The sequence below is a fragment of the Nyctereutes procyonoides genome, unplaced genomic scaffold, assembly GCF_905146905.1.
Source record: "Nyctereutes procyonoides isolate TBG_1078 unplaced genomic scaffold, NYPRO_anot_genome, whole genome shotgun sequence".
In the NCBI taxonomy this organism is placed as follows: domain Eukaryota; kingdom Metazoa; phylum Chordata; class Mammalia; order Carnivora; family Canidae; genus Nyctereutes; species Nyctereutes procyonoides.
This window is the reverse complement of record NW_026575025.1, coordinates 13,285,986-13,311,043: the sequence shown is the minus strand read 5'-3', so window position 1 is coordinate 13,311,043 and position 25,058 is coordinate 13,285,986. Positions and strand designations below refer to the sequence as shown.

At 50.3% G+C, this 25,058-nt stretch overlaps 6 protein-coding genes and 1 non-coding gene across 9 annotated transcripts; 3 read left to right on the top strand and 4 right to left on the bottom strand.

The window, feature by feature from the left end:
* Nucleotides 1-970: 970 nt before the first annotated feature.
* On the bottom strand, nucleotides 971-4,124 carry CUNH11orf98 (chromosome unknown C11orf98 homolog). The gene is made up of 4 exons (XM_055312088.1): nucleotides 4,015-4,124; nucleotides 3,739-3,863; nucleotides 1,403-1,500; nucleotides 971-1,318 (listed from the first exon to the last, which is right to left on the bottom strand). Exons 1-4 carry the CDS (start codon nucleotides 4,051-4,053, stop codon nucleotides 1,188-1,190), a joined length of 393 nt encoding a protein of 130 aa, XP_055168063.1. The 5' UTR covers nucleotides 4,054-4,124; the 3' UTR covers nucleotides 971-1,187.
* Nucleotides 4,125-4,168: 44 nt separating this feature from the next.
* CSKMT (citrate synthase lysine methyltransferase) lies at nucleotides 4,169-6,784 on the top strand. 3 transcript variants are annotated; one of them, XM_055312071.1, is made up of 4 exons: nucleotides 4,169-4,213; nucleotides 4,504-4,592; nucleotides 4,689-4,820; nucleotides 4,982-6,784. In XM_055312071.1, exons 3-4 carry the CDS (start codon nucleotides 4,754-4,756, stop codon nucleotides 5,635-5,637), a joined length of 723 nt encoding a protein of 240 aa, XP_055168046.1. In that variant the 5' UTR covers nucleotides 4,169-4,213; nucleotides 4,504-4,592; nucleotides 4,689-4,753; the 3' UTR covers nucleotides 5,638-6,784. The 3 variants fall into 3 exon arrangements, with proteins under 3 accessions (XP_055168046.1, XP_055168036.1, XP_055168027.1); XM_055312061.1 differs by having other exon boundaries at nucleotides 4,200-4,218; XM_055312052.1 differs by lacking the exon at nucleotides 4,169-4,213 and having other exon boundaries at nucleotides 4,225-4,592.
* Nucleotides 4,279-4,427, top strand: LOC129503257 (small nucleolar RNA SNORA57). The gene has a single exon (XR_008663140.1). It is a non-coding gene; the product is annotated as a small nucleolar RNA SNORA57 (small nucleolar RNA).
* A 67-nt stretch (nucleotides 6,785-6,851) lies between the features above and the next one.
* LBHD1 (LBH domain containing 1) lies at nucleotides 6,852-8,763 on the bottom strand. Its single transcript, XM_055312087.1, has 2 exons — nucleotides 8,210-8,763; nucleotides 6,852-7,597 (listed from the first exon to the last, which is right to left on the bottom strand). The coding sequence occupies exons 1-2, from the start codon at nucleotides 8,598-8,600 to the stop codon at nucleotides 7,290-7,292; spliced, it is 699 nt and encodes a 232-aa protein (XP_055168062.1). The 5' UTR covers nucleotides 8,601-8,763; the 3' UTR covers nucleotides 6,852-7,289.
* A 3,123-nt stretch (nucleotides 8,764-11,886) lies between these two features.
* On the top strand, nucleotides 11,887-12,565 carry LOC129501100 (ubiquinol-cytochrome-c reductase complex assembly factor 3). The gene is made up of 2 exons (XM_055312089.1): nucleotides 11,887-12,079; nucleotides 12,180-12,565. Exons 1-2 carry the CDS (start codon nucleotides 11,960-11,962, stop codon nucleotides 12,324-12,326), a joined length of 267 nt encoding a protein of 88 aa, XP_055168064.1. The 5' UTR covers nucleotides 11,887-11,959; the 3' UTR covers nucleotides 12,327-12,565.
* Nucleotides 12,566-14,949: 2,384 nt separating this feature from the next.
* On the bottom strand, nucleotides 14,950-18,520 carry UBXN1 (UBX domain protein 1). Its single transcript, XM_055312083.1, has 10 exons — nucleotides 18,432-18,520; nucleotides 18,234-18,321; nucleotides 18,041-18,094; nucleotides 17,839-17,951; nucleotides 17,686-17,755; nucleotides 17,250-17,441; nucleotides 17,104-17,155; nucleotides 16,844-16,957; nucleotides 15,275-15,467; nucleotides 14,950-15,108 (listed from the first exon to the last, which is right to left on the bottom strand). Exons 2-10 carry the CDS (start codon nucleotides 18,290-18,292, stop codon nucleotides 15,059-15,061), a joined length of 897 nt encoding a protein of 298 aa, XP_055168058.1. The 5' UTR covers nucleotides 18,293-18,321; nucleotides 18,432-18,520; the 3' UTR covers nucleotides 14,950-15,058.
* A 3,740-nt stretch (nucleotides 18,521-22,260) lies between these two features.
* LRRN4CL (LRRN4 C-terminal like) lies at nucleotides 22,261-24,952 on the bottom strand. The gene is made up of 2 exons (XM_055312107.1): nucleotides 24,265-24,952; nucleotides 22,261-23,731 (listed from the first exon to the last, which is right to left on the bottom strand). Exon 2 carries the CDS (start codon nucleotides 23,723-23,725, stop codon nucleotides 23,012-23,014), a length of 714 nt encoding a protein of 237 aa, XP_055168082.1. The 5' UTR covers nucleotides 23,726-23,731; nucleotides 24,265-24,952; the 3' UTR covers nucleotides 22,261-23,011.
* Nucleotides 24,953-25,058: the final 106 nt, after the last annotated feature.

Sequence of the window (25,058 nt, the reverse complement as noted above, 5' to 3'; positions counted from 1 at the left end):
AAAAAAAAATTTCAAAAAAAATATTAAAAAAAAATTAAAAAAATAAAGATACACAGAGAGTCAGAGACAGAGAGACAAGCAGACTCCATACAGGGAGCCCGATGTGGGACTCGATCCTGGGACTCCAGGATCAGGCCCTAGGCCAAAGGCAGGCACTCAACTGCTGAGCCACCCAGGCATCCCAAATAAATATTTTTTAAAAGTGATGTATATATATAAAATCCAACAAAGGAAGCAGATACAAACCTGACATAAAGTGACTTGTTCCTGGGGTACCTGGGCACCTCAGGCAGCTGTGTCTGCCTTCAGCTCAGGTCATGATCTTGGGGCGCTGGGATCCAGCCCCTCTTCAGGCTCCCTGCTCAGTGGGGTGTCTGCTTCTGCTGCTCCCTCTGCACCCCCTCCCCACTTGCCACTTGTGCTCTCTCTCAAATCATAAATAAATAAACAAACAAATAAATAAATAAAGTGACTTGCCCCCTCTGGTCACAGAGGCAGTGAGTGGCAGGGCTGGTATCAGGACTTTATCTCCTCTGCCATTTCTACAATAATCTGTATTGTTGTCAGAAGTGGAGAGTTGGGAGTGTTGCTAGGGAGACAGGATCATCACAGAGGCTGCCTTCTTATTGCCCTTGCTCAAGTGAGCGCCATGGGTTTGGTTTTTTTTTTTTTTTTTTTTTTAAGATTTTACTTATTTATTCATTCATGAGAGACACACACACAAGGAGAGAGAGAGAGAGTAAGAGAGAAGCGCAGAGACACAGGCAGAGAGAGAAGCAGGATCCATGCAGGGAGCCCGATATGGGACTTGATCCCGGGTCTCCTGGACCACACCATGGGCCAAAGGTGGAGCTAAACCGCTGAGCCACCCGGACTGCCCTAGCGCCATGGGTTTTATTTTCTATCTTGTTTCCACACCCACAGACCCCTTCCCAAGTCCCTTTCAGGCTCCCACATTAAACCACACATCTCAAAGAGAACTCTAGAACTTTATTACAAGTGGAGCTGACTGCAAGGGGGCCACGTTCTCCAGTCTTTCTTCACCACCCTCTTCCTCTTAACATATCCCTCCATGACAGGTCACTAGGCCATGAAGGAAGAGGAGTCTGGGGAGAATGAAAAGGGGCAATGCCTTCTCCAAAGTCCTCTGAACAACTAGAGTCTTTCTGGCTCCAGCTGAGAATCTTCTAGTGGAAGGGGTGAGAGAGTCCCCTCTCATCTCCAAGGTCCTCCATGTCTATATCCTGGGGTGCTTTTGTCTTCTTTTGTCGCTTGGGCTGTGGTCCACTAGTCCTGACTGGCCTTGTGGGGGCTTCCACTGAGAAAAAGGAAAGGGAAAGTATTAAAGAACCCCAAGGAATCCAGGCTGCTCCCTGACCCCACCTCTATGCCCTGGCCTTACCTTCCATGGCTGCTTTCTCTTTCTGGGCCAGCCGGATCTGCTGGAGGAGCTTTCTGCGCTTCTTCCCAGACAGAGTAATGTTGGCACGTGCACTGGACCTGAAGGGTCAGTAGGAGCAAAGATTTCCTGAACCAGCGTCAGTTGGTTCTATCGAAAAGGTCTTTGGATTCAAGTAAAAAGACCTTGAAAACCTGGGCTCTGAGGTAGTGAGTTAAATCTCTCCAACACTTAGCCATTTACATACTTAATACCACTCCCACACATATATAAAGTACTTAACATTAAATGTTAAAATTTGGTATGTGCCAGAACTTGTAAGGTAAAGTTACTTTTCTTTTCTTTTTTTTTAAGATTTTATTTATTTATTCATGAGAGACACAGAGAGAGGCAGACATGGGCAGAGGGAGAAGCAGGCTCCCTGTAGGGAGCCTGATGCAAGACTCGACTCCAGGATCCCGGCACCACACCCTGAGCCAAAGGCAGACGCTCAACCACTGAGCCACCCACCCAAGCATCCCTCTCCTCTATTTTTAATACTTTTTTTTTTTTTAAGTAGGCTCCATATCCAACATGAGGCTTGAACTCATAACCCTGAAATCAAGAGTCACATGCTCTACCAACTGAGCCAGCCAGGTGCCCCTATTTTCAATACTTCTGACACCAAAAAGGTGTGGGTTTTTCCCCACATCAAGGCATTCTCAAATTTGGTGGACACCGACTGAGAATCCTACACATTTAACTCAGTTCTGACACAATCTACCTGGATCAGATGCCACGGGTTGAGGGCGCTGTTTCACAAGACTGCCCCCCCACTTCAGATATTTTGCTTCTGAATAATCAGCTATAAACCAAGGTTCTCACGATCCCCTTCTCAGACTCAGTAATTTGCTAGAAGAGCTCACAGAACTCAGGGAAACATTTACTTGCATTTACTTAGTTATTGTAAAAGGATGCAATTCAGTAACAGCCAGATGGAAGGGATGCATAGGGTAAAGTATGGGGAAGGGGCACTGAGCTTTCACGCTCTCTCCAGGTGTGCCACTTTCCCCAAACCTCCACCTGTTCACTAACCAGGAAGCTCATCAAATCTCTACTATTCAAGAGTTCTTCTAGAACTTAATCTTCCTAAGTAGGTGGAGTTTAAATCTACCACGCTCTCACCACCTGGTCTTTCAGGAGATCAGCTCCACCCTAAGTTATTAGTATAAACCTTAGGCGTGCTCAAAAGGGGGTCCTTAGGCCATACATGACACTCCTATCACTCAGAAAATCCTAAGGGTTTTAGAAGCTCTGTGCTAGGAACCACGGACAAAGACCAAATATATTTATTATATCCCAAACTGTAAATATTTACAATGAAGAAGTCAATGAAACGATGGGATGGGAACTCTTCCCCAAGGCTCAGGGGGCTTTGAAACATGCAAAATCCCATTAGGCGCTTTTCTGTAAATTGAGTTCGTGCATACTCATGTGTGTGCTTTATTTTTTTTTTAAACATTTTATTTATTTATTCAGAGAGAGAGAAAGAGAGAGAGAGATGCAGAGACACAAGCAGAGGGAGAAGCAGGCTCCATGCAGGGAGCCTGATGTGGGACTGGATCCCCGGTCTCCGGGATCACGCCCTGGACTAAAGGCGGCGCTAAACCGGCTGAACCACCAGGGCTGCCCCATGTATGTGCTTTAAATTTATTTATAAAAATCTACGGCAGCCCCGGTGGCCCAGCGGTTTAGTGCCTGCCTTTAGTCCAGGGCATGGGATCGAGTCCCACATTGGGACTCCCTGCATGGAGCCTGCTTCTCCCTCTGCCTGTGCCTCTGCCTCTGTGTGTGTGTCTCTCATGAATAAATTAAAAAACAATTTTTTTTATTTACAAAAATCTAATGTGAAGGGGCCCCTGGGTGACTCAGTAAATTAAGCGTCTGCCTGGGGCTCAGGTCATGATCCGGGGTTCCTGGGATGGAGTTCCTGCACAGGAAGGCTGCTTCTCCCTCTCTGTCCGCTGCTCCCCTTGCTTGTGCTCTCAGATACATAAAATCTTAAAAAAAAAAAAAAAAAGTGAATGTACCATGTTACCTGCGGAGGTGGGTGAGTGGACAGTTCTTACATTCTTAGTGGGGGACGTCCAGGAGGCGGAGAGGTTGTGAACTACAGGTACCGTGCGAGGTGCTAGGCTAGCGGGGTGCAGGCAAAAGCACAGCTGACAAACGCTCCGACAAACGCTCCGTCAGTGCACACAGAGGAACGCAGAAGGACTCCTTGCCGAGGAGCCCGGCGGGGAGGGAAGGGGAACGGCACTCAGCGGGGAGGGGCAAAGCCAAGAGGGTCCGGCACTCACGCCCGCTTCTTCAAGTGGTGCCGTGTGATCAGCCCTTCGTCTACCACAGCCCCGACTACCCGATGCTTCAGTCGCCTCTCCCGGTTCAACACCCGCCGGCGCTTGAACAGCTTCTTCTTCAGCTCCTAAGGGGGAGGAAGATGCTAATCAGACGATGCCGCGCACCGCGCGACCCGAGACCCCGCACCCGGAGTCCAGCCCATAGATCCCATCTCTGGAGGGATGAGAGGGCTGCAGGACGCTCGGAGAAACAAAGTCGGGCTTCCACACAGTCACCGTTCGGGGCCGGTTGATCTTCCCCCCGGGAGGCCCCATGGCTGCGCAGCGAACGTGGTTCCAAGACCGCGTTTTGCCTCGGCGCAGCGTCGACGTAGGCCCGCCCCCGGCCCCCGCGAGCCAATCGAAGCTCGGGGGCGGATCGCGGCTACATAAATGGACGCGGCGCGTTGACGGTTCTTTCCCGCGACGGCGGCAGGTGAGGTCCGTGGGTCGTTTGCGAGCTCGGTTCCAAGGCGGGGGTGTTGGGCGAGGCCTGCGCACCCTCCTTTTCTTGGCGGGGGTCGGGTGTGCAGTCCCGGTCCCCGTAATGTACGGAGGCAGAAGGAAAGGGCTCCGGCCTCCTCGGCGTCATGTCTTCGGTGCCCGCGGCTTCCAGTCCGCTGGTTCTATCCTCAAGCGCCGGGACACTGGCTCCGAGGAGCACGGCGGAACCGGGCTTCCGCAGACTCCTCCCTGGGGCGCTCACGCCTTCTCCTTCGATTTCAGGTCTTTGGAGCCGCCCTCGGAGCTCGAACTGCAGGGTCTTCTCTTTTACTTCCGGTTGCAAACAATAAAGGCGGTTCGTACCCTAGTAGGTGTGTGTCCACGTTCTTTTTTCCGAGGTTTTTGTTAGGAAGGCAGTACGCGTTATTGCACGAAGCGGAATTTGCTGCTTTTCTCTTGGACCTCAGGCTCCTGCGGAAGTGGTGGCGACATTTCGCGAAGGTTCTCTGGCCGACCTTGCCGGGATCTCCAGATGGCAGCGCTGCGCCGAGCCCTCCACGTGGCGACCCTGGCGGCTGGGGCGCGCGGCGCTTTGGCGGGTAGGGAAGGTAGACAGCGGGAGGGGAGGGTTCTTAGAGACCTGGGAGTCTAGTATCTGAAATTGTGAATCTTAAGACCCCAGGGTACGTTGTACCGTTTTTGCAACAGTTTGATGGAACTTAGGCGCTGGGTGACACAGGTACTCCACTCGTGTCCACAGGCTCCCTGGCTGGCAGTTGCCCGGCCGACCATCGCCTCTGGGATAAGCTCCATTCCGATACCCGTGCAGGCAGCGTCCCCACCTTCGACTGGTTCTTTGGGTATGAGGAAGCCCAGGGGTTCCTGCTGCCGCTGCTGAAGAAGTCCCAGGCTGCATGCCCACTGCGGGTGTTGGACGTGGGCTGTGGAACCTCCAGTCTGTGTACAGGCCTCTACACCAGGTGCCCACATCCCGTGGACGTCCTGGGGGTGGACCTCTCTCCTGTGGCTGTGGCCCACATGAAGAGTCTGCTGGAAGGTGGCCAAGATGGAAAGCCCCTGTGCCCTGGGCACCCTGCCTCTCAACTCCACTTCGTGCAGGCTGATGCCCAGAACCTGGAGTCCGTGGCTTCCTCAGGCTCCTTCCGGCTAGTGCTGGATAAGGGCACCTGGGATGCTGTTGCCCGAGGCGGTTGGCCTGGGGCTTACCAGCTTCTGTCAGAGTGCTTCAGGGTCCTAAGCCCCCAGGGGACCCTGATTCAGTTCTCAGATGAGGACCCTGATGTGCGAGTGCCCTGCCTAGAACAAGGGTCCCCAGGCTGTACTGTGATGGTGCAGGAGCTAGGCCCTTTTGGGGGTATCACCTACTTTGCTTACTTGGTTCAAGGCTCTCTTTAAAGACTTCAGTCTGGCCTGAATTATTGTTGGGTGAGGGAGAGGTGGATAGTTTTTCAGCGTTGTAAGATGACTGGGAAGCGAGTCTGGTCTCTGCATTAGCATTGAATGCACATAGCATTGAATGTTTCTGTGTCCCAGTTCGCACATTGGCAGCAAGGTAGGAATAATACCTGGAATTAAGGGGATTGCATATAATGATAGGTAGGACCTGGAGCATTTAGCAAGGCCAGGCACAAGAGGAGTGCCAATAAGAGTAGATGCAGTGGCACATTCCCCAGCCCCAAGGAACTGGACCTTCTAAAAACAGGAGTATTGGGACACCTGGGTGGCTCAGTGATTGAGTGTGTGGCTTTGGCTCAGGGCGTGATCGCCATCCGGGGAATAGAGTCCCACAATGGGCTCCCTGGGAAGAGCCTACTTCTCCCTCTATGTCTCTATCTCTCTGTCTCGTGAATAAATAAAATCTTTACAAATAAAAAATAAAAGGTCAGCCCGGGTGGCTCAGCGGTTTAGCACCGCCTTCAGCCCAGGGCGTGATCCTGGAGACCCCATCAAGTCCCACGTCAGGCTCCCTGCATGGAGCCTGCTTCTCCCTCTGCCCGTGTCTCTGCCTCTGTGTCTGTGTGTGTGTGTGTGTGTCACGAATAAATAAATGACATCTTAAAAAAAAATAAAAGGTTTCACTTTTAAAAAATTAAAAAATTAAATTAAAATTAAAAAATAAAACAGGGGATCCCTGAGTGGCTCAGCGGTTTAGCACCTGCCCCTTTGGCCCAGGGCATGATCCTGGAGTCCCAGGATCAAGTCCCACATCAGGCTCCCTGCATGGAGCCTGCTTCTCCCTCTCCCTGTGTCTCTGCCTCTCTCTCTGTGTGTCTCTCATGAATAAATAAATAAAATCTCTTTTAAAAATAAAAAAATAAAATAGGGATCCCTGGGTGGCGCAGCGGTTTAGTGCCTGTCTTTGGCCCAGGGCGCGATCCTGGAGACCCAGGATCGAATCCCACGTCGGGCTCCCGGTGCATGGAGCCTGCTTCTCCCTCTGCCTATGTCTCTGCCTCTCTCTCTCTCTCTCTCTCATTCTGTGTGACTATCATAAATAAATAAAAAATTTAAAAAAGAATAAAAATAAAAAAATAAAACGGGAGTTTTGTGGGTTTTTTTTTAATTTTTTTAAAATTTTTATTTATTTATGATAGTCACAGAGAGAGAAAGAGAGGCAGAGACATAGGCAGAGGAAGAAGCAGGCTCCATGCACCGGGAGCCTGACGTGGGATTTGATCCCGGGTCTCCAGGATCGCGCCCTGGGCCAAAGGCAGGCGCCAAACCGCTGCGCCACCCAGGGATCCCGTTTTGTGGGTTTTTTTGAGGGGTTTTTTTGTTTGTTTATTTTAGAGGTGTGGGGAAGAGGTGGAGGGGGAATCCCAAGCAGACTCCAAGCCCACCCAGCATAGAGCCTGATGCAGGGCTTGATCCCAAGACCCTAAGATCATGACCTGAGCCAAAACCAAGAGTTGGGTGCTTAATCAACTGAGTGACCCAGATGCCCCTGTTTGAGGAGTTTTTTAATAGAGGAGTTCTTAATCCAAATCCCAGTATTGACTGATTTGTGTGAGCCACTGACCTCACTTCTAATCCTCTTGAAGTCAGCTTTAAAAGAGGGAAGATTGAAAGGGCCAATAGAAATGCCTTATAACAAACCTGGCTGAAATGTTGAGGACAGAATGGTTCTTACCCTCAAATCTCCTGGGAAGCAGATGTGAGTATTCCACAAAGCAGCTTCTACAAACATGGGAGCCTGCTGCTGGGTTCCAAAGAGAACAAGGATTGGAGGCTTCCTGATAATCCATGTCCTCAGGAATCCAGGAGACCTCTGGTTCTCCCTGTTCCTGCCCCCAGCTGAATTCTGGGTTAAAGCTTCGTAAGGGAGATCTGGGGTCCAATGGGCTCCATGTCCAGCCTGGGGGAGAGGGGAGTTGAAGAGTGAAAAGTATTCCTGGTCTATTATTGACTTTAAAAGATGCAACAAATTTGTGTAATTTTTTTTTCTTATAAAAAAATTAGGGATGCCTGGGTGGCTCAATGGTTGAGCGTCTGTCTTGGGCTCAGGTCATGATCCTGAGGTTCTGGGATCAAGAACCACATAGGGCTCCCCGCAGGGAACCTGCTTCTCCCTCTGCCTGTGTCTCTGCTTCTCTCTCTCTGTCTCTCATGAATAAATAAAATTAAAAAATAAAAGTACTTAATTAAAAGGCATCACCCATAAGTGAGTGGCCGGCCTTAAGGAGGGCACGTGACGTGATGAGCACTGGGTGTTATACTGTATGTTGGCAAATCGAATTTAAATAAAAGTTGTTTAAAAGACATCCCCATCTGACATGAGAACTTCCCTCTAAAGTTCAACTTTGCCAGACACCTTGACTGTTCTCTCCACCTCTATGTTTTCTCCCACTACACTAAGCACCTACTGTGTGCCTATATTGCTTAGTGCAACCCAACCCAGGTTTCCATTTCAGTCCTGCCCAGAACATTCAGGTCACAACAGCTCCACTGAAGCTGCTGCCTCCCTTACCTGGCTCTTCACTTTGGTCCTGGAAGAAGACCTCAGCCTCCTCTTCCTCATCAGTGAGCAGCAGCAACTCTTCATGTGGCCAATCAAACTCCCCGCTGTCTTCACTCACCTCAGAGGCTTCTACCACAATGGAGGGTAGGCGGGCCTTTTGAGAGACAAAATCCTGAATCAGGATAGCAGGGCGCTTGACCAAGTCGGAGGATGAGCCAGCAGCAGGACAACAGGGTAAGGGAGTCCTAACCTGTACATCCTGGTGATCTTCAACCCTAACAATTTCTCCTCTGTCCATCCACAGAGGGTTGGTCAGCCTAGGACTTTCTGGGTGTTGGGAGGAGCCTGGGCTGTCTGTAGGCCAAGGCTCATCCTCACTGTTCCCTGGCACAAGGGCCATGGGTGCTAATTCTTAGAGAACTCAAAGTGGAGTACCCTACTCAGTACACTCCACAGGCGGCTCTTTTAATCTTTAGAGCCTGGCCCCTTAATCACTTCTGAGAAGACAATGACAAGCAAGGAGATTATGGGCCTTCCAGAGAGGGGAAAATCCCAACAGGTGGACTAGGAGCTTTGTGTCACCCCACACCCCGGTGACACCAGGAAAGGCAGGAGGGGTAGGAGCCAACAGGGCATCTGTCTTAAAGCCCTGTGACTGAAGAATTCTGTTAACAAACTTGGGAATTCCTGATTCCTTACTGGGTCTTCTAATTTGACATGCTTCTTTGTGTCTTTTTTTTTTTTTTAAGATTTTATTTATTTATTCATCACACACACACACACACACACACACACACACACACACGGAGAAGCAGGCTTCATACAGGAAGCCCAAAGTGGGACTTAATCCTGGAGACCCAGGATCAAGGTGGGTCAAAGGAAGTGCTAAACTGCTGAGCCACCCGGGGGGCCCTCTTTGTGTCATATTTAACGAATATTTATATGGTATTAGCTATTTGCCAGAAACTCATTTAATTATATATGAACTCATGTAATTATCCTAGAACTATGAGATAGATACTGTCATTAGACCTGTTTTTTTTTTTTTAAAGATTTTATTTATTTATTCATGACAGAGAGAGAGGCAAAGACACAGGCAAAGAGAGAAGCAGGCTCCATGCAGGGAGCCTGATGCGGGACTCGATCCCGAGACTCCAGGATCATGCCCTGGGCCAAAGGCAGGTGCTAAACCTCTGAGCCACCCAGGGATCCCTAGACCTGTTTTCCAATGCACGGGCATCTGATGGCACAAAGAACTTAAATGACTTGCCCAGAGTCACAGAACTAAAAGGTACTTTCTTCTCCAAACTAGAATTCAGTATGTTATCCAAACCCAGAGTTTTCACTGGGGGTTGGGGGTGAGAGTACCATGATCTCATACCATGATGAGAAAAACAACAAATTTACTTTTTAAAAAAATATTTTATTTATTTATTCATGAGAGACACACAGAGAGAGGCAGAGACATAGGCAGAGGGAGAAGCAGGCTCCTTGTGGGGAACCCGATGTGGGACTCAATCCACGGACCCCAAGATTATGCTCTGAGCCAAAGGCAGATACTCAACCACTGAGTCACCCAGGCGCCCTGTTTTGTTTTGTTTTAAGACTTTATTTACTAGAGAGAGAGTACAAGCAGTGGGGAGAGGCAGAAGAAGAGGGAGAAGCCAACTCGTTCAGTAGGGAACCTGATAGGGGGCTCCACTCCAGGAGCCTGAGATCATGACCTGGACCAAAGGCAGATTCTGGGCAGGTCCCATGGCTCAGCGGTTTAGCGCCGCCTTCAGCCCAGGGCATGATCCTGAGGACCCAGAATCAGGTCCCGCAGCCAGTCCCGCAGCCAGTCCCTCATCGGGCTCCCTGCATGGAGCCTGCTTCTCCCTCTGCCGGTGTGTCTGCCTCTCTCTGTGTGTGTTTCTCATGAATAAATAAATAAAATCTTAAAAAAAAAAAAAAGGCAGATGCTTAACCGACTGAGCCACCCAGGTGCCCCCAACAAACTTTCAACACCTTTATTTAACAAGTAAAATAAGGATGCCTGGCTAGCTCTAACAGTGGAGCCTATGACTCTTTTTTTTTTTTTATAAATCTTTTTTTTTTTTAAGGAGAGCTGAAATTTTTTTTAATTTTTATTTATTTATGATAGTCACAGAGAGAGAGAGGCAGAGACACAGGCTCCATGCACCAGGAGCCTGATGTGGGATTCGATCCCGGGTCTCCAGGATCACGCCCTGGGCCAAAGGCAGGTGCCAAACCGCTGCGCCACCCAGGGATCCCAGCCTATGACTCTTGATCTTGGGGTTGTGAGTTCAAGCCCCACATTGGGTGTTGAGGTAACTTAAAAATAAAATATTTAAAAAATATATGTATATATAAATATACCTTTTACTCATCCAGCACACTTGGCTTTGAGTTTTTGTTCAGAAATTGAGGGGATAGCAGTTGTACTACTGGGTATTTACCCCTAAAATACAGATGTAGTGAACAAAGGGGCATCTGCACCCCAATATTCACAGCAGCAATGTACACAAGAGCCAAACTGTGGAAGGAGCCACGATGTCCTTCAACAGATGACTGGATAAAGGAGATATGGTATATATATACACTGGAATATTACTCAGCCATCAAAAAGGACTAAGACTAGGGGCGCCTGGGTGGCTCAGTTGGTTAAGCATCTGCCTTCACCTCAGGTCATGATCCCAGGGTCCTAGGATTGAGTCCCACATTGGGCTCCCTGCTCAGCAGGAAGCCTGTTTCTCCCTCTACCTCTCCCCTTTGCTCATGCTTGTGATCTGTCTCACAAAAATAAGTAAAAGTCTTAAAAAAAAAAAAAAGGACGAATACCTACCATTTACATCAAGATGTATGGAACTGGAGGGTATCATGCTGAGTGAAATAAGTCAGAGAAAGACAATTATATGGTTTCACTCATGTGGAATATAATAGTGAAAGGGGGCGAAAACGGTGGGGAAAAATTAGAGAGGAAGACAAACCATGAGAGACTCCTAATTCTGGGAAACAAAAGGTTGCAGAAGGGGAGGTATGGGAGGGCGGATGGGGTAATTGGGTGACGGGCACTAAGGGGGCATGATGAAATGAGCGCTGAGTGTTATACTGTATGTTGGCAAATTGAATTTAAATAACATTTTTAAAAAGATACTGAGAGAGAGAGAGAGAGGCCGAGGGAGAAGGAGGCACCTCGCAGGGAGCCCGATTCCGGATCCCGGGATCACGACCTGAGCAGAAGGCCGACGCTCAACCACTGAACCACCCAGGCGTCCCAAATAACTTTTCTTTTTTTTTTTTTTAAATAATTTGAGGGGATTTGGAGGGAGTCAGTAGATTGATGTAAATATCTGGATGTCCAGCATGTGCTATACCGAAAAAGCACAAATTATTGTAGGAAACGACAGAACACAGTCCTAGCCCTGTATCTATCATGAAATTTCGGAAATGGGCAACTGCAAAACCCACAGCACCCACGAAGTCACGCAGGATCCCCTGAGCAACCCGTCTGACTTCACGACAAGGGGTGCAGAGCTCGCCCCGACGCCAACGCTCCCGGCCACACTCAACCTTCCCAGCTAAATCCAGTCCAGGATCCCGGCGCTCCACAGTCTAAGCGTGGGGCCGATCAGCCCTCTCTAGCCCCACCCTGCTCTATGGTCGTCTCTGCAGGCCGCTCTAGCCTGCGCGGGGGCGGGGACACGCTTCCTGGGCTGCGGGAGGCCGCAGAGGGTGCTTCGCGGGGCGCGGCGGGCCATGGAGACCTTACGCAGATCGCTGATCGTGGGGGCCCTTCTGGGAGCGGGGGCTGGCGTGGGCTCCGCACTCTTTGTCCTCGTGAGCCCGGGAGAGCAGCAGAAGCAGGCGATACTGAAGGTGGGAGCAGGTCGGGTGCGAGGTGGACTGGGCGGGCGGAGAGCCCCGGGCTGGGGCATGGGAGTGGGTGAGCACTGCGAACCTCCCTTCCTCTCCGCAGGAGATGCCCGAGCAGGACCCACGGCGCAGGGACGAGGCGGCCAGGACCAAAGAATTAGTGCTGGCCACTCTGCAGGAGGCAGCGGCCACGCAGGAAAACGTGGCTTGGAGGAAGAACTGGATGGTTGGCGGCGGGAGGTCAGCGTGAGACTTTCCTCCCGCGCACGAGTCCGACGCGACCTTTCTCCGCAGGCCCGGCGGGGAGTCTGGACTGAGATGCCGGGTCCAGGCCTCCCTGAGTCCTGGCAGCCGCTGCGGGGTGAGCACGTCCCTCCTCCGCCCCGACGCTGCTCTGACTGCGCTTGCACGTCCGACGCCCCGGCTTGGGGCGTCGGATGTGGCGAACTGAAGGAACCAATAAATCACGTTCCTCCGTCTGGACAGTGAGCCCTGGGGTCTGACGTTTATAAATGTCTCGTGTCCTGGGGTCCGTGCTGGGGACACGGGTGACCAAGGCTCCCACCTGCCTCGTGGCGACATATTCAGAAACACTAGTCAGGTCATGTGCTCTGCTAGTGTACTTTTGGTGATAACCAAGTGACATTCTTGAAATCAAAACTGTCTTGGAAAATCTTGTAACAATACCTGCCCATAAAGGACACTTTGGGTTTCCTGTCCTTTGAGTGAGGTAGGAGTGGGGCTGCTAGCATTTAACATGTGCCACGATGTTTTCTGGGGCTGTTGAAGTGATGGAGGCCAATTTGCTAGGAGTGAAAGCCTGCTTTGAGTCAGATTTTGATTAGTCTTGTATGTCACAAAAACTTCCCTGAGCCTCAGTCCTGTTCCATTAAAGGTGACAATTATCTTGACGGCTGCTGTAAAAAGATTAACTTGGAAATGTAAAGTGCACTGCTTGGCACAGAGCAGCCTTTCAATAAATGTAGGGGAGGGTTTCCCCTTAAAGGATTTGACTGTAGTAGTTCACAATCTCTGAATTCAGTCATGGGGTCTTGTAGATGTCACTGAAGGAATGAGATAAAGCTGGCATTTGGGTCACACCCCACCTCCAAATCAACCAATTCACCCCACTGTCTACTTTTTTTTTAAAAGATTTAAGAGACCCTGGGGCACTTGGGTGGCTCATTATGATCTTGGGGTTCTGGGATCAAGTCTCACCATGGGCTCTCTGCTCAGTGGGGAGTCTGCTTCTCCCTCTGTTCCTCCCCACTGACTGCTTGTGCTCTCTTTCTCACACAAAAAAATTAGAGACTCTGGTGGACAGGGTGGAGGGAGCCCTAAGCAGACTCCCTGCTGAGTGCAGTTTGGGGCAGGGGCTGGATCTCCCAACTCAGAGACCACCTGAGCCAAAACCAAGAGCAACACCCATAACCAACTAAACCACTGAGGTGCCCCACTCTTGTCTATTTCACAATCTTGCCTGTGGTTCCAAGCAAGATTTCAACTGAAGAAGAAAAAAGAAAACAAAACCCAAAGCCTGTTTTTATTATAATAAAGCCAGAACACTAAATACAGCTTGGTTAACACTGAGCTGTAAACCCAGATGGGAGCATTGATGCTGTTTTCAGTGGCTAGATGTTGTGAAGCGCTAAGCCAAACACATTTGTTAAGTGTGATCTTTGGTTTAATTGTGGCCTCTTTCCCTAGCCCACGAATGAGAGGGAAAAGGTTAGCAGCTCTTTGAGGGAGCATTAGAGTGATGTGGTCAGCAGCAGTGAGGGGCTATGATGAGCTTGGAGGTTGAGAGCCTGAGTCCTAGAGTCAGACTCCCCAGGTGTGTCCAAGTTCCACTGTCAGTTACCTGTGTTGGTTTCAGCAAGCCATGTGCTTTGTGGTGACCCCCAGGTAAGTGCCTTCTTATCTCAGTTAATACATATACAGCAGTTAAAACTAGTGCATATTAAGTACTCAGTACTTTTAGTGAAGAGGAAATGCGGTGTAAAGGTCACTGCAATGCTGTTCTGGCCATTTGTGAATAGCCACATTAAACAACAACAAAAATTACCCAGGGCACCTGGGTGGCTCAGTGGTTGAGGGTCTGCCTTTGGCTCAGGTTGTGATCCAGGGTTCTTGGTCAAGTCCTGCATCTGGCTCCCCACAAGGACCCTGATTCTCCCTCTACCTATGTTTCTGTGTCTCTTATGAGTAAATAAATAAAATCTTAAAAAAAATACCAGGCAGCCCGGGTGGCTCAGCAGTTTAGCACCACCCTCAGCCCAGGGCCTGATCCTGGAGACCTGGGATTGAGTCTCACGTCAGGCTCTCTGTATGGAGCCTGCTTCTCCCTCTGCCTGTGTCTCTGCCTCTCTCTGTGTGTGTCTCTCATGAATAAATAAATAAAATCTTAAAAAAAAAAAAAAAAGAAATTACCCTTTTAGTAGCTAATATTTATTGGGAACTTAACTAGGTGCTGGGCACTATGCTAACGCTCCCTATATCAGCATTATATAACACCTACAACAATCCAAATTAACAGATACTATCATACTTATTTTACTAAAGTAGCAACTAGGCTGGCTTCCGAAAGTCAAGGCAGGCACAGGTGGAGGATGCCCCCCACCCCACTCCCAAAGTCAGGGCACATGAGTAAGGATTTCAGGCCTATGCACTGCCTTACCTATAGGAGCAAAAAGTGCTACCCATTGTACTCCCCCATCCCTAACAATCTCCCCTCTCAACCTCCCAAGCAAGTAAAAAGACCCAGAGATTGGAATCAAGTGTGTTAGAAACTTGAGATTTTAAAAAATGAGGTCTATCCTAAATGCCTTCCCTTTGGCTTCTTCCTGTTTCAGTTTTGGCCCTCCCAGCCATTCAGGAAGGAGTCAGGCACGTAGAGAACTCAGGGTCTATTTATTAGGAAGGAGATGTCAGTGCTTTATCAAAGATGAAGAGGTCAGAGAGAGATGGTGGGATAAAGGCCTCTCAGCTGGGACATTTCTTGGCCACAATAAGAACAGCAGAAGGCACAAGTCCTGAAGATGGAAGAAAATAGCTTTGACCACAAAGATCTCTGGCTTTTTGCTCCCCAAGATTTCTGGCCGCACACCATCTCCACAAAGTCTTCTGGCATTCCTTCCTTTCTTGGGCATACCCTTCTCCCCCTCCCCCATGTCCTGTTTCTGGTCCCAAGTGTCATACCCAGCTCCTGCAGAGGCCGTTCCATGTCAGCCTCTGAGAAGGCCCGCCGGGGAAAGCCACTGAGCAACTGCACAGGGTCCTGGTCTCCCCCAGGCTCTTCTCCACGGTGGAGCTCCACATAGAGCCTCACAGCGGCCAGCTGTTCCCGTGCCCGGAACGTCTGGGTCAGTGAGGTCCCATCTGGCAGCCTGACCTGAAGGGCAAGTGAGAAATATAGTACAGGGGGTGTCAAAACTGAGTGAGGTACCCAAATAAGAAAAGAGCTGCAAGGTTGGCTTCTGCTTCCTCTTTGAGAACTAAACCAGCATAATTACTATTTGAAACACCCTGATCGGGATCCCTGGGTGGCGCAGCAGTTTGGCGCCTGCCTTTGGCCCAGGGCGCGATCCTGGAGACCCGGGATCGAATCCCACGTCGGGCTCCCGGTGCATGGAGCCTGCTTCTCCCTCTGCCTGTGTCTCTGCCTCTCTCTCTCTCTCTCTCTCTCTCTCTCTCTCGCTGTGACTATCATAAATAAATAAATAAAATAAAAAATTAAAAAAAAAAAAAAAAAAAAGAAACACCCTGATGGGGCAACCCAGGTGGCTCAGCAGTTTAGCGCTGCCTTTGGGATGGAGTCCCGCATCGGGCTCCCCACAGGGAGCCTGCTTCTTCCTCTGCCTGGGTCTCTGCCTCTCTCTCTCTGTCTCTCATGAATAAATAAGATCTTAAAAATCAATCAATCAATCAACCAATCAATCACCCTGATGATGGGGATCCCTGGGTGGCTCAGCAGTTTAGCGCATGCCTTCGGCCCAGGGCATGATCCTGGAGTCCCGGGATTGAGTCCCACATCAGTCTCCGTGCGTGAAGACTGCTTCTCCCTCTGCCTTTGTCTCTGTCTCTTTCTCTCCCCCCGCCGTCTCTCATAAATGAATAATAAATAAATAAATAAATAAATAAATAAATAAATAAATAAATAAAAAACAACACCCCGATGAACCACACTTATTGTCTGCTTTACTAAGCATTGAAGAGAGGCTGCAACTCCCTCACGTTTTAACAAAGACAAGGATAAGAATATACAAAAATACCTACATAAATATCACACCATGCAAACAGTCTGATAAGCCAAATGAAAACATGACCAACTAAAAAGGTAATTGCTGAGGAAGAGTGAGGTATGGATTTAAATTAAGACTGGGGCAAGTGGGGATCCCTGGGTGGCGCAGCGGTTTGGTGCCTGCCTTTGGCCCAGGGCGCGATCCTGGAGACCCAGGATCGAATCCCACATCGGGCTCCCGGTGCATGGAGCCTGCTTCTCCCTCTGCCTATGTCTCTGCGCCTCTCTCTCTCTCTCTCTCTCTGTGACTATCATAAATAAATAAAAAAAATATTAAAAAAAAAAAAAAAAGACTGGGGCAAGTGAAACTTGGTATCTACTAACCGTAGAGAGATAGGATTTCAAAAGTCATTTACAAAAAAGGTAGAGGTTTGGCAAAGGGAACCAAGTGAAAAAAAGCTCTGAGCCAGGTGTTGTATAGGCCAACGAAGGAATCCCAGAAGCAAGACAGGAATTACAATCAATACCTGTATGCGACACTGGTCATACTCCCGCTTGGAGGGAGGCTCCTGGCTGGGAGAGGATGGAACCGGCCCTGGCTCTGTTGGTGGAGATGGCCGAGAGCCCACATTACCACCATACTGGAGGACAAAGAAAGCATTGATCAGGTCCCCACCCATTCTTACCAGAAACATTGAATGGCCATCTTTCCCTCTGAAGCTAGGAAAGGAGATTCTTTTACTAGCCCATGTACTTCATTACCCTCAATGTCTTCCCAGTCACCTACCTTCTTGGCTCTCTCTGCTTTGTCTCTTTCAATCTTTTCTCGGACTCTCTGTCTGGAATGCAGACAGGAAGAGAGTAGGACAGACGTTGACAAAGCAAACCTAGCTTCCCAGCTCATCTGTTATCTACCATCCCCATCACTCAGACCTGGCTGCTAACTCTTCAGCCTTTTCCCTCCTCCTCTCCTCAGCAGCCCGGCGCATCTCATCTTCTTGCAGCCGCTGCCTGGCAGCTGACAACTCTTGCCCTTGTTTCCTGCGCTGCCGTTCCCGTTCCAAAGCCTCGCGCTCCTCTCTTTCTTCACGCTCCCGCTGCTTCTGGGCCACCAGCTCCAACATCCTGTGTTGCAGAAAAGAAAAAGCTCAAAAAAGAAATGGACGTAGATCAAGAAGATGAGTTTGTAACAGGGACTCAAAATGAAATACCGAAACGTGTCTGAGAAGAGATGAAAGAAACAAAAAGGAAACCACCAAAGAAGGACAAAGGGAAGGCAGAAAGTTCTAGGTTCTTTGATCAAGACTTGTGTACTGTGCACAGGTGGAAGGTGACCCTCAGAAACGTGACACTGTTCCTTGCTATATACCTCTTAGTCTGTTCCTGTCTCTCCTCTTCACTCAAAACGGGTTTGCCTTCTCCGGCAGTAGAGCCAGTTCCTACAAACAAACAATCACTATTATTGCCCATTCATCCTCCTCGAACTCTCTTGAATAATCACACCGTGTCCCTCAGTCAGGACCTTCAGGGCCACTTTGTTCCGAGACGGTGGGTTCCCGTCCCAGGGCACGTCCAAGTCCAAGGGGCGTCGGCAGCGGCTCGTCTACATCTGGTTCATCTTCGTGCTCCATCAACCTGGCAGGGAAAGTCGGGAGGGAGGTCATCCCTGACGGTGCCTCTCCCAACAGTCCCCCAGTCCCCTGCCACCCGGTCTGAGCGCTCACCAGTCCATTGCAGCCTCGATGCCCTGGTTCCCTGTGAGGGCCAGAGCCTTCTCCCTGGGGGCAGAAACACCGTGAATAGCGCCCGCGAGCCATGGTGCTGGTCAGGCTGGGGCGTGGAGCCTGAGGCCAGGCTGGGGGCAAGGCCAGACAGGTCCGCGACCCCCGCGGGCCAGGGTTTGGGGGGCTCCCTTACGCGCGTCCCCTGGGGAAGCCCATCTCGATGAGACTCTCTAGAGCCGTCAGCTCCGCCATGGCGCCGCCACCGCCGCTTCCGCGCGGACCTGAGGCAGGGCGAGAAGGAGGGCGTAGGGAGATAGGGATCAGGGCGGGGTGCCCCCGGCCCGCGCGCAGTTCCGCCCCCGACGTCCCAGCCGGCCGCTCTCTCACTCACCGGGCTCTGGACCCTCAGCGGACACTGACGAGAAAAAAAGCCGAGGGGAAGCGGAAGTGCCCGGATCTGTTTGGGTCACGTGGCGACGGGCGTGGACTGGTGCCTCCGAGAGCCAAAAAGCACGGGTCTGGCCCCGCGGCCTGGCCCCGCGGCCTGGCCCAGGCGGGGGCGGGGATGGGCGGTGAGTCGGAGTGACGGACCCGGAGGCGACCCCACCTACACCCCGCGCCAGCCGGACGCCCGGCGGCCGTGGGGAAGAAGGGTGGTGCGGCCCCGAAACCCACGGGCGGAATGCAGCAGCTCTCCGTGGAGTAACTGAGCGCAACCAATTGGAATGTCACTTGGCAGCGTTGCGGAGGAGCCATAGCGATGTGCGCGCTCTTTGACCCGCTCGTCCTCTCTGGGGAGTTGAGCCATCCTCCACCCCGCTGCCGAAGGCATCTTTGCAGAACACAATGATCTGATCCTGTCATCACCTCCCCGCTTGAAAGTTCTCCATGATACCCCAGTCACTGAGGACGAAATTCAGAAGCTAGTAGTCTGGTTTCCTCCGTTTTCGTTGTTGCTTGTTTAAAGCCCTCTCGTGAAGTGAGAATGACAATAAGCACTTGTCCTCGGTACCTGGCAAGACTGTGCCCAGTCGGTGTTTCATCTCCTACCTCTTGCTGCTAACTTTTGCATATTGCAAGGCAGGCCCTGCTCTTCTAGGCCTTTGCACCTACCAGTCCGCCTGCTTGTGACATCCTGCCTCTTATGTGGGATTGGTTAACTCCCAATCCTGAGACTGGACCCCCCCCCATTGGCTTTATTTTTTTTAATAATATATATATATATATATTTAAGATTTATTGGGCAGCCCCGGTGGCTCAGCGGTTTAAGCACCGCCTTCAGCCCAGGGCGTGATCCTGCAGACCCGGGATCAAGTCCCCACATCAGGCTCCCTGCATGGAGCCTGCTTCTCCCTCTGCCTGTGTCTCTGCCTCTCTCTCTCTGTGTCTCTCATGAATAAATAAATAAAATCTTAAAAAAAAAATACTTTAAAAAGATTTATTTATTTATTCATGAGAGACACAGGCAGAAGGAGAAGCAGGCTCGATGACGGACTCGATCACAGATCCCGGGATAACGACCTGAGCTGAAGGCAGGCGCCCAAACTCTGAGCCACCCAGGCATCTCCTACGGTTACTTTATAAGGAAATCTTGCTTTGACCAGCCCCTTTCCACCTGCCACCTCCAATATTGACTCCGTTAAACATTTATCCCCGTACTGTGTGGTCCTTGATTACTTACCCTAATGCGCTAGAGACTTTTTATGTGATTAATGCATATTTAATAATCACAACAATCTATGTGATTATACTATTATTAGTCACAGGAAACACATACAGAAAAAGGAGATAAATTTACCTACAGTTACAAAGCTAGTAAGTAGCCAAGCCAGAATCCACACACCCATGGAGTGTGCATTCACTAAACCACTATGTTGTGTTGCCTCTCCATACTGGAGTGAAGAACTTCAGCTTTGAAGTTGGGCATCCTAACTCACCTCCTTACTGGTTGTCAGAGTTCTCATTTCCTCCCAGGTGATCCTGTCTCTTTGAAAGAATGTGAAGATGGGACGCCTGGGTGCCTCAGCCCTTGGGCAGCTGCCTTTGGCTCAGGGCGTGATCCTGGAGTCCTGGGATTGAGTTCCTGCATTGGGCTCCCTGCAAAGAGTCTGCTGCTCCCTCTGCCTGTGTCTCTGCCTCTCTCTGTCTCTCATGAATAAATAAAATCTTAAAAAAAAAAGAAAAAGAAAAAGAGGGCAGCCCAGATGGCTCAGTGGTTTAGCACGGCCTTCAGCCCAGGCCTGGAGACCCGGTATCGAGTCCCATGTCAGGCTCCCTGCTTGGAGCCAGCTTCTCCCTCTGCCTGTGTCTCTGCCTCTCTCTCTCCTCTGTCTCTCATGAATAAATAAAATCTTTTTTTTTTTTTAAGAAAGATTGTGAAGAGTAAATGAGAAGGCATACAGAGCAAGTCTTGAATAATGAGAAAGCAGGGCCCTCATTTGCAAATGAATACTGAGGAAAAGGGGGAAGCAAATAAAACAGGGACACAGTATTCACTATAATGTGGTCTTAGAATACATGTATTTTTTTTTAAAGATTTATTTATTTATGAGAGAAAGAGAGAGAGAGGCAGAGACATAGGCAGAGGGAGAAGCAGGCTCCTTGCAGGAGCCTGATTCAGGACTTGATCCCGGATCCCGGGATCACGACCTGAGCCCAAAACAGCTGCCCAACCACTGAGCCACCCAGGCATCCCATAATACACGTATTTTAAATTTATCTTGAGCTCTAATGGTTAAAAAAGAAAATAATCAACTGTATAGTATTAAATACACAAACGTGAAGGATACACAAAGATACCCGTAGCAAACACTGAAGACAAATGTTCCAGTGAAGAGCGATGGCTTTGGTCCTTTAAGGAGCATCCTCCTAGGGAAAGTTGCACAGCCTTTAACATAACCAAGGAGGCTATGAATTACCAACGTTGGACACTGTCCATCATCTACTGTGAACAAAGAAAATAAGAGCATTGAGGGACACCTGGGTGGCTCAGTGGTTGAGCATCTGCCTTTGGCTCAGGACATGGCCCTGGGGTCCTAGAATCGAGTCCTACCTCAGGCTTCCTGCACGGAGCCTGCTTCTCTCTCTGTCTCTCTCTCTCTCTCATGAATAAATTTATAAAATCTTAAAAAAATACATCTGCATTGAATAAAAATCTGGGGGAATTTTCCTTTGTACTCTTCAGCAGTACTTGAGATTCATATAACTGTCAATTCTGTAATTAAGTTATAAATCACAGCAAAAAAAAAAAAAAAGTTATAAGACCAGGGGCAGTCCAGGTGGCTCAGCGGTTTAGTGCCAACTTCAACTCAGGGCGTGATCCTGGAGTCCTAAGATTGAATCCCATGTCAGGCTCCCTGCATGGAGCCTGCTTCTCCCTCTGCCTGTGTCTCTGCCTCTCTCTGTGTCTCTCATGAATAAATAAATCTTATTTTAAAAAAGTTATTTGGATCTGAATTTTAAGTATTGCTGAATAAATAATCAATGCATAAAAAAAAGTTATAAGACCAGTAAAAGTGAGGATTATACTCTCTAGCAACTCAGGCTTTTCTACACCCAGTTGGTTTATTTTTTATTTTTTAAAGGTTTTCTTTATTTGAATAATAGGGGTAGGGGCAAAGGGAGAGAGACTCTCCAGCAGGCTTCACACCCAGCACAGAGCCCAAAGTGGGGCTTGCTCTCATGACCCTGCAATTATGACCTGAGCTGAAACCGAGTCTGACACTCAATTGAATGAGCCACCCAGGCACCCCTACATCCATTTTATTTTTTAAAAGATTTTATTAGGGATCCCTGGGTGGCGCAGCGGTTTGGCGCCTGCCTTTGGCCCAGGGCGCGATCCTGGAGACCCAGGATCGAATCCCACGTTGGGCTCCCGGTACATGGAGCCTGCTTCTCCCTCTGCCTATGTCTCTGCCTCTCTCTCTCTCTGTGTGTGACTATCATAAATAAAAAAAATAAAAAAAAATTAAAAGATTTTATTGGGGGGGGGGCAGGCAGAGACACAGGCAGAGGGAGAAGCAGGTTCCATGCAGGGAGCCAGACATGGGACTCTATCCCAGGGCTCTAGGATCACGCCCTGGCCTGAAGGCGGCACTAAACCACTAAGCCACCAGGGCTGCCCCATCCAGTTAATTTAATTATAAATTCAAAAGTATACACTTCTCTGAAAAATAGGTGTGTGGACAGGAAAATGAAAAGGATAGTGAAAAATGAAAATATCTTCCTTGTATATTTCCTTTAATGTTGGTAGAGTGGATATACAACAAACACAGATTTAGGGAAAGTGGGGGAAATCCTTGGATCTGGGAAATGCCTCAGAAAGCAGTTAGGCAGTCTGTGGTTCTCCAACCCATGTAATTTATCTCCACCCACTTCAGACAGGTGGATTCGGACTCAGGTGTGCCCATACTCTAGATCTAAATAAAAGGTAAAAGAGGAAGTAGTCTTGCCCCAAACTCCTATCCTACAGCAGCTTGTTCTCAAAAATCCCACCAAAGCCACCAAGGTGACAGGGCCCTTTGGAGGGTATATGGCAGGGATTGGGATCAGCTAACTACAGCCAACAGGCCTAATATAGCCAGGGCCTGATTTGTAGGACCGATGAGCTAAGAATGTTTTTTACGTGTTTACATGATTACATGGCTATAGAAGTACCTACAAATCACCTTTGATTTTGTCCTCTGGAAACGCAAAGCCTACGTTATTTACTATCTGGTCCTTTAAGTAAAAAGTTGCAAGCTTCTCTGCTCCTTTCCAACCCTCAGTGTGGAGCAGAACGGAGAGTTTGGGGCCTGAGCAAGCTCTCAGGCTAAGCACTGAGACTCAGTTGTGGCCCAGGCACCTGGCCTTCTACTCTGCCATCTGGGCTGTTCTGGGCAGCAGCAGCAACCACCTCCTCCCAAGGAGTCCAGGCCGACCTCTCCTCTCCAAGCCCAGACTCAGCCAGGCCTAAGAGGCCCCCAGGTTGCTTCAGAGCCCTGCTGTTGGTAGGGAGGCTGCACGGTGGGGGCAGCCCCAGCGCTCACGCAAGCAGAAGTGCCAAACCAGAGCAGAGCAAGTCAGCAGGGCCAGAACTGTGCCCACCCCAACAGCTGTGTGGACCAGGGTCAGGGACTTGGGGGGCATGGCCAGCCTGCCGCAGGGCCCGAAAGTAGGGCCACTCACCCCATCAAGGCCCTCCCCACCTGCCTCTGGCACGCTGCTTTCTCCAGCTCCATTTGCAGCCACCACGCAAACGACATAAGTGCCCCCAGGCTTCAGCCTCTTCAGTTCTGCTCTGCGGGCTGTAGAGTTGAGGGGGGGCCCCTTCTGGGCAGCCCCACTGCCTTCCCAAAGCAGCAGCCAGTACTGGTGGACCGGGGAGGAGGGGGCACACCAGTGCACCATGGCACTGCCCGTCTCAGCCACCACGTGCACTTCTCCCAGGCGCGGAGGGTAAGGTGGCTGGGCAGGGCTGGAGAGCCCAGGGCACAGGCAGGCCCTGGGTGCGGCCCTCTGCAGCTCCTTGCATGGCACCTGCAGGTGGCGGCAACTGTCGTAGTCACAGAGGACAGCAGGCAGAGGCGGCCGTAGTGTCTCATCTTCCTCCTCCTCCTTAAAGTCTTGAGGGGTCAAGAGCTGTGATCTGGCCACTAAGGAGAAGGTGAGAGCCAGGAGCCATAGAAGGCAGGGAGAGCCCAGCATTGGAGTCTGGAAGGGAAGGAGTTGGAGAAGTCAAGACCGCCCAGACCCCATGCCTTCTGCCCCCCTCCCCCCAACAAAACCAGGGAAGCAAAGAAGAGGACAGGAAAGCAAAGAAAAGGACACAGACATGCTGATTTGTCAACCAACTTCTCAACGGGCTATGGACTTGTTGGTTGGTTTTGGGTGAAACAAACGCAGGCTGACCTGAGAGATGGGTGTGCGATTGGCAATGGGTGAAGTACCAGAAACAGTTAATGAATAAACAAAGTGCTGGAGGGCAAAAAAAGAGGAATTACTCAGCCTGGGGAAGAAAGGTAGAATTATTCCCAGCTGCCACTCAAAGGACCGATCTCAGTAAAAACAATTATCAGTCAGAGACATACGGAAAAACCCAAAAGGAGACAGAAACGAGAAAGAAGAGATGGAATAGAAGGGGAAAATCTGCGGACCTGGACCGTTCCCCATCTATCAAAGGAGCTCCAGTCCCTGCCGCCCCCTACCTGCCATCCCCTTCCCCTGGCCCCCAGTAGCCCCCTCACCAGCGGGGAGGTCTCCCAGCAGTGCAGATCTCAGGCCAGAGGTCTGTGGGTGAAAGGCTAGGGTGTCCCCAGGAGCACGGGCTACACGGGCAGGTTTTGTCTTCAATTGTTTTGACTTGAAGCTTTTATACCCTTCCATGATGATGTCACCACCTAGCCCCCCTGCCCTGCACCCCCCCTTTCCCGGTGAATGCCAAGAAGCCGGCTGGTCCCTTCAGAGAGCTTGAGTCACGGGGCTGGGGCTGGGGCTGGGGGGAGCCACAGGCAGCTGCTGCATCTGGAGGCCAGGATGCCTGGGTTTGGAGAGGTGGGCGGAATGTGGAAAGCAGCCAGGAGCGGAGAATCACAGGGCTGAAGCTATGTGTGTGTGTGTGTGTGGGGGGGGGGCGGTGAGGAGAGGAACAGGGCGAGAGGGCCACCTGGCTGCAGTTGGGGGTTGGAAAGTAGCTGTGACAGCATGGGGCCTGGGCTCCAAAATGTGGTTTCGGTAAAAATCATACCACATCCAGGGCAGTCATTTCCTGTCTTCTGCCTCCCAATGGACAGAGAAAGGGTGGGGTACAGAGGCCAGAATGATGCAGCCCAGCTCTCCAGACCCGCCCTCCTCGATCCCCCTCTCCAGTCACGTGGAGGCAGTGAGCAAGAGAGGTTTTCTCTCCTTTGACTTCCTAGGCTTCTGAATGGAAACAGCTGTATAACAGGCCAGGTCTGGAGGCCTTCCTCACCGGCCGGCCCTCCAGCAAGACAACCTCTTCCACTGCTGGGTGGCAGGGAAGGTGCTAGGGCAATGCAGC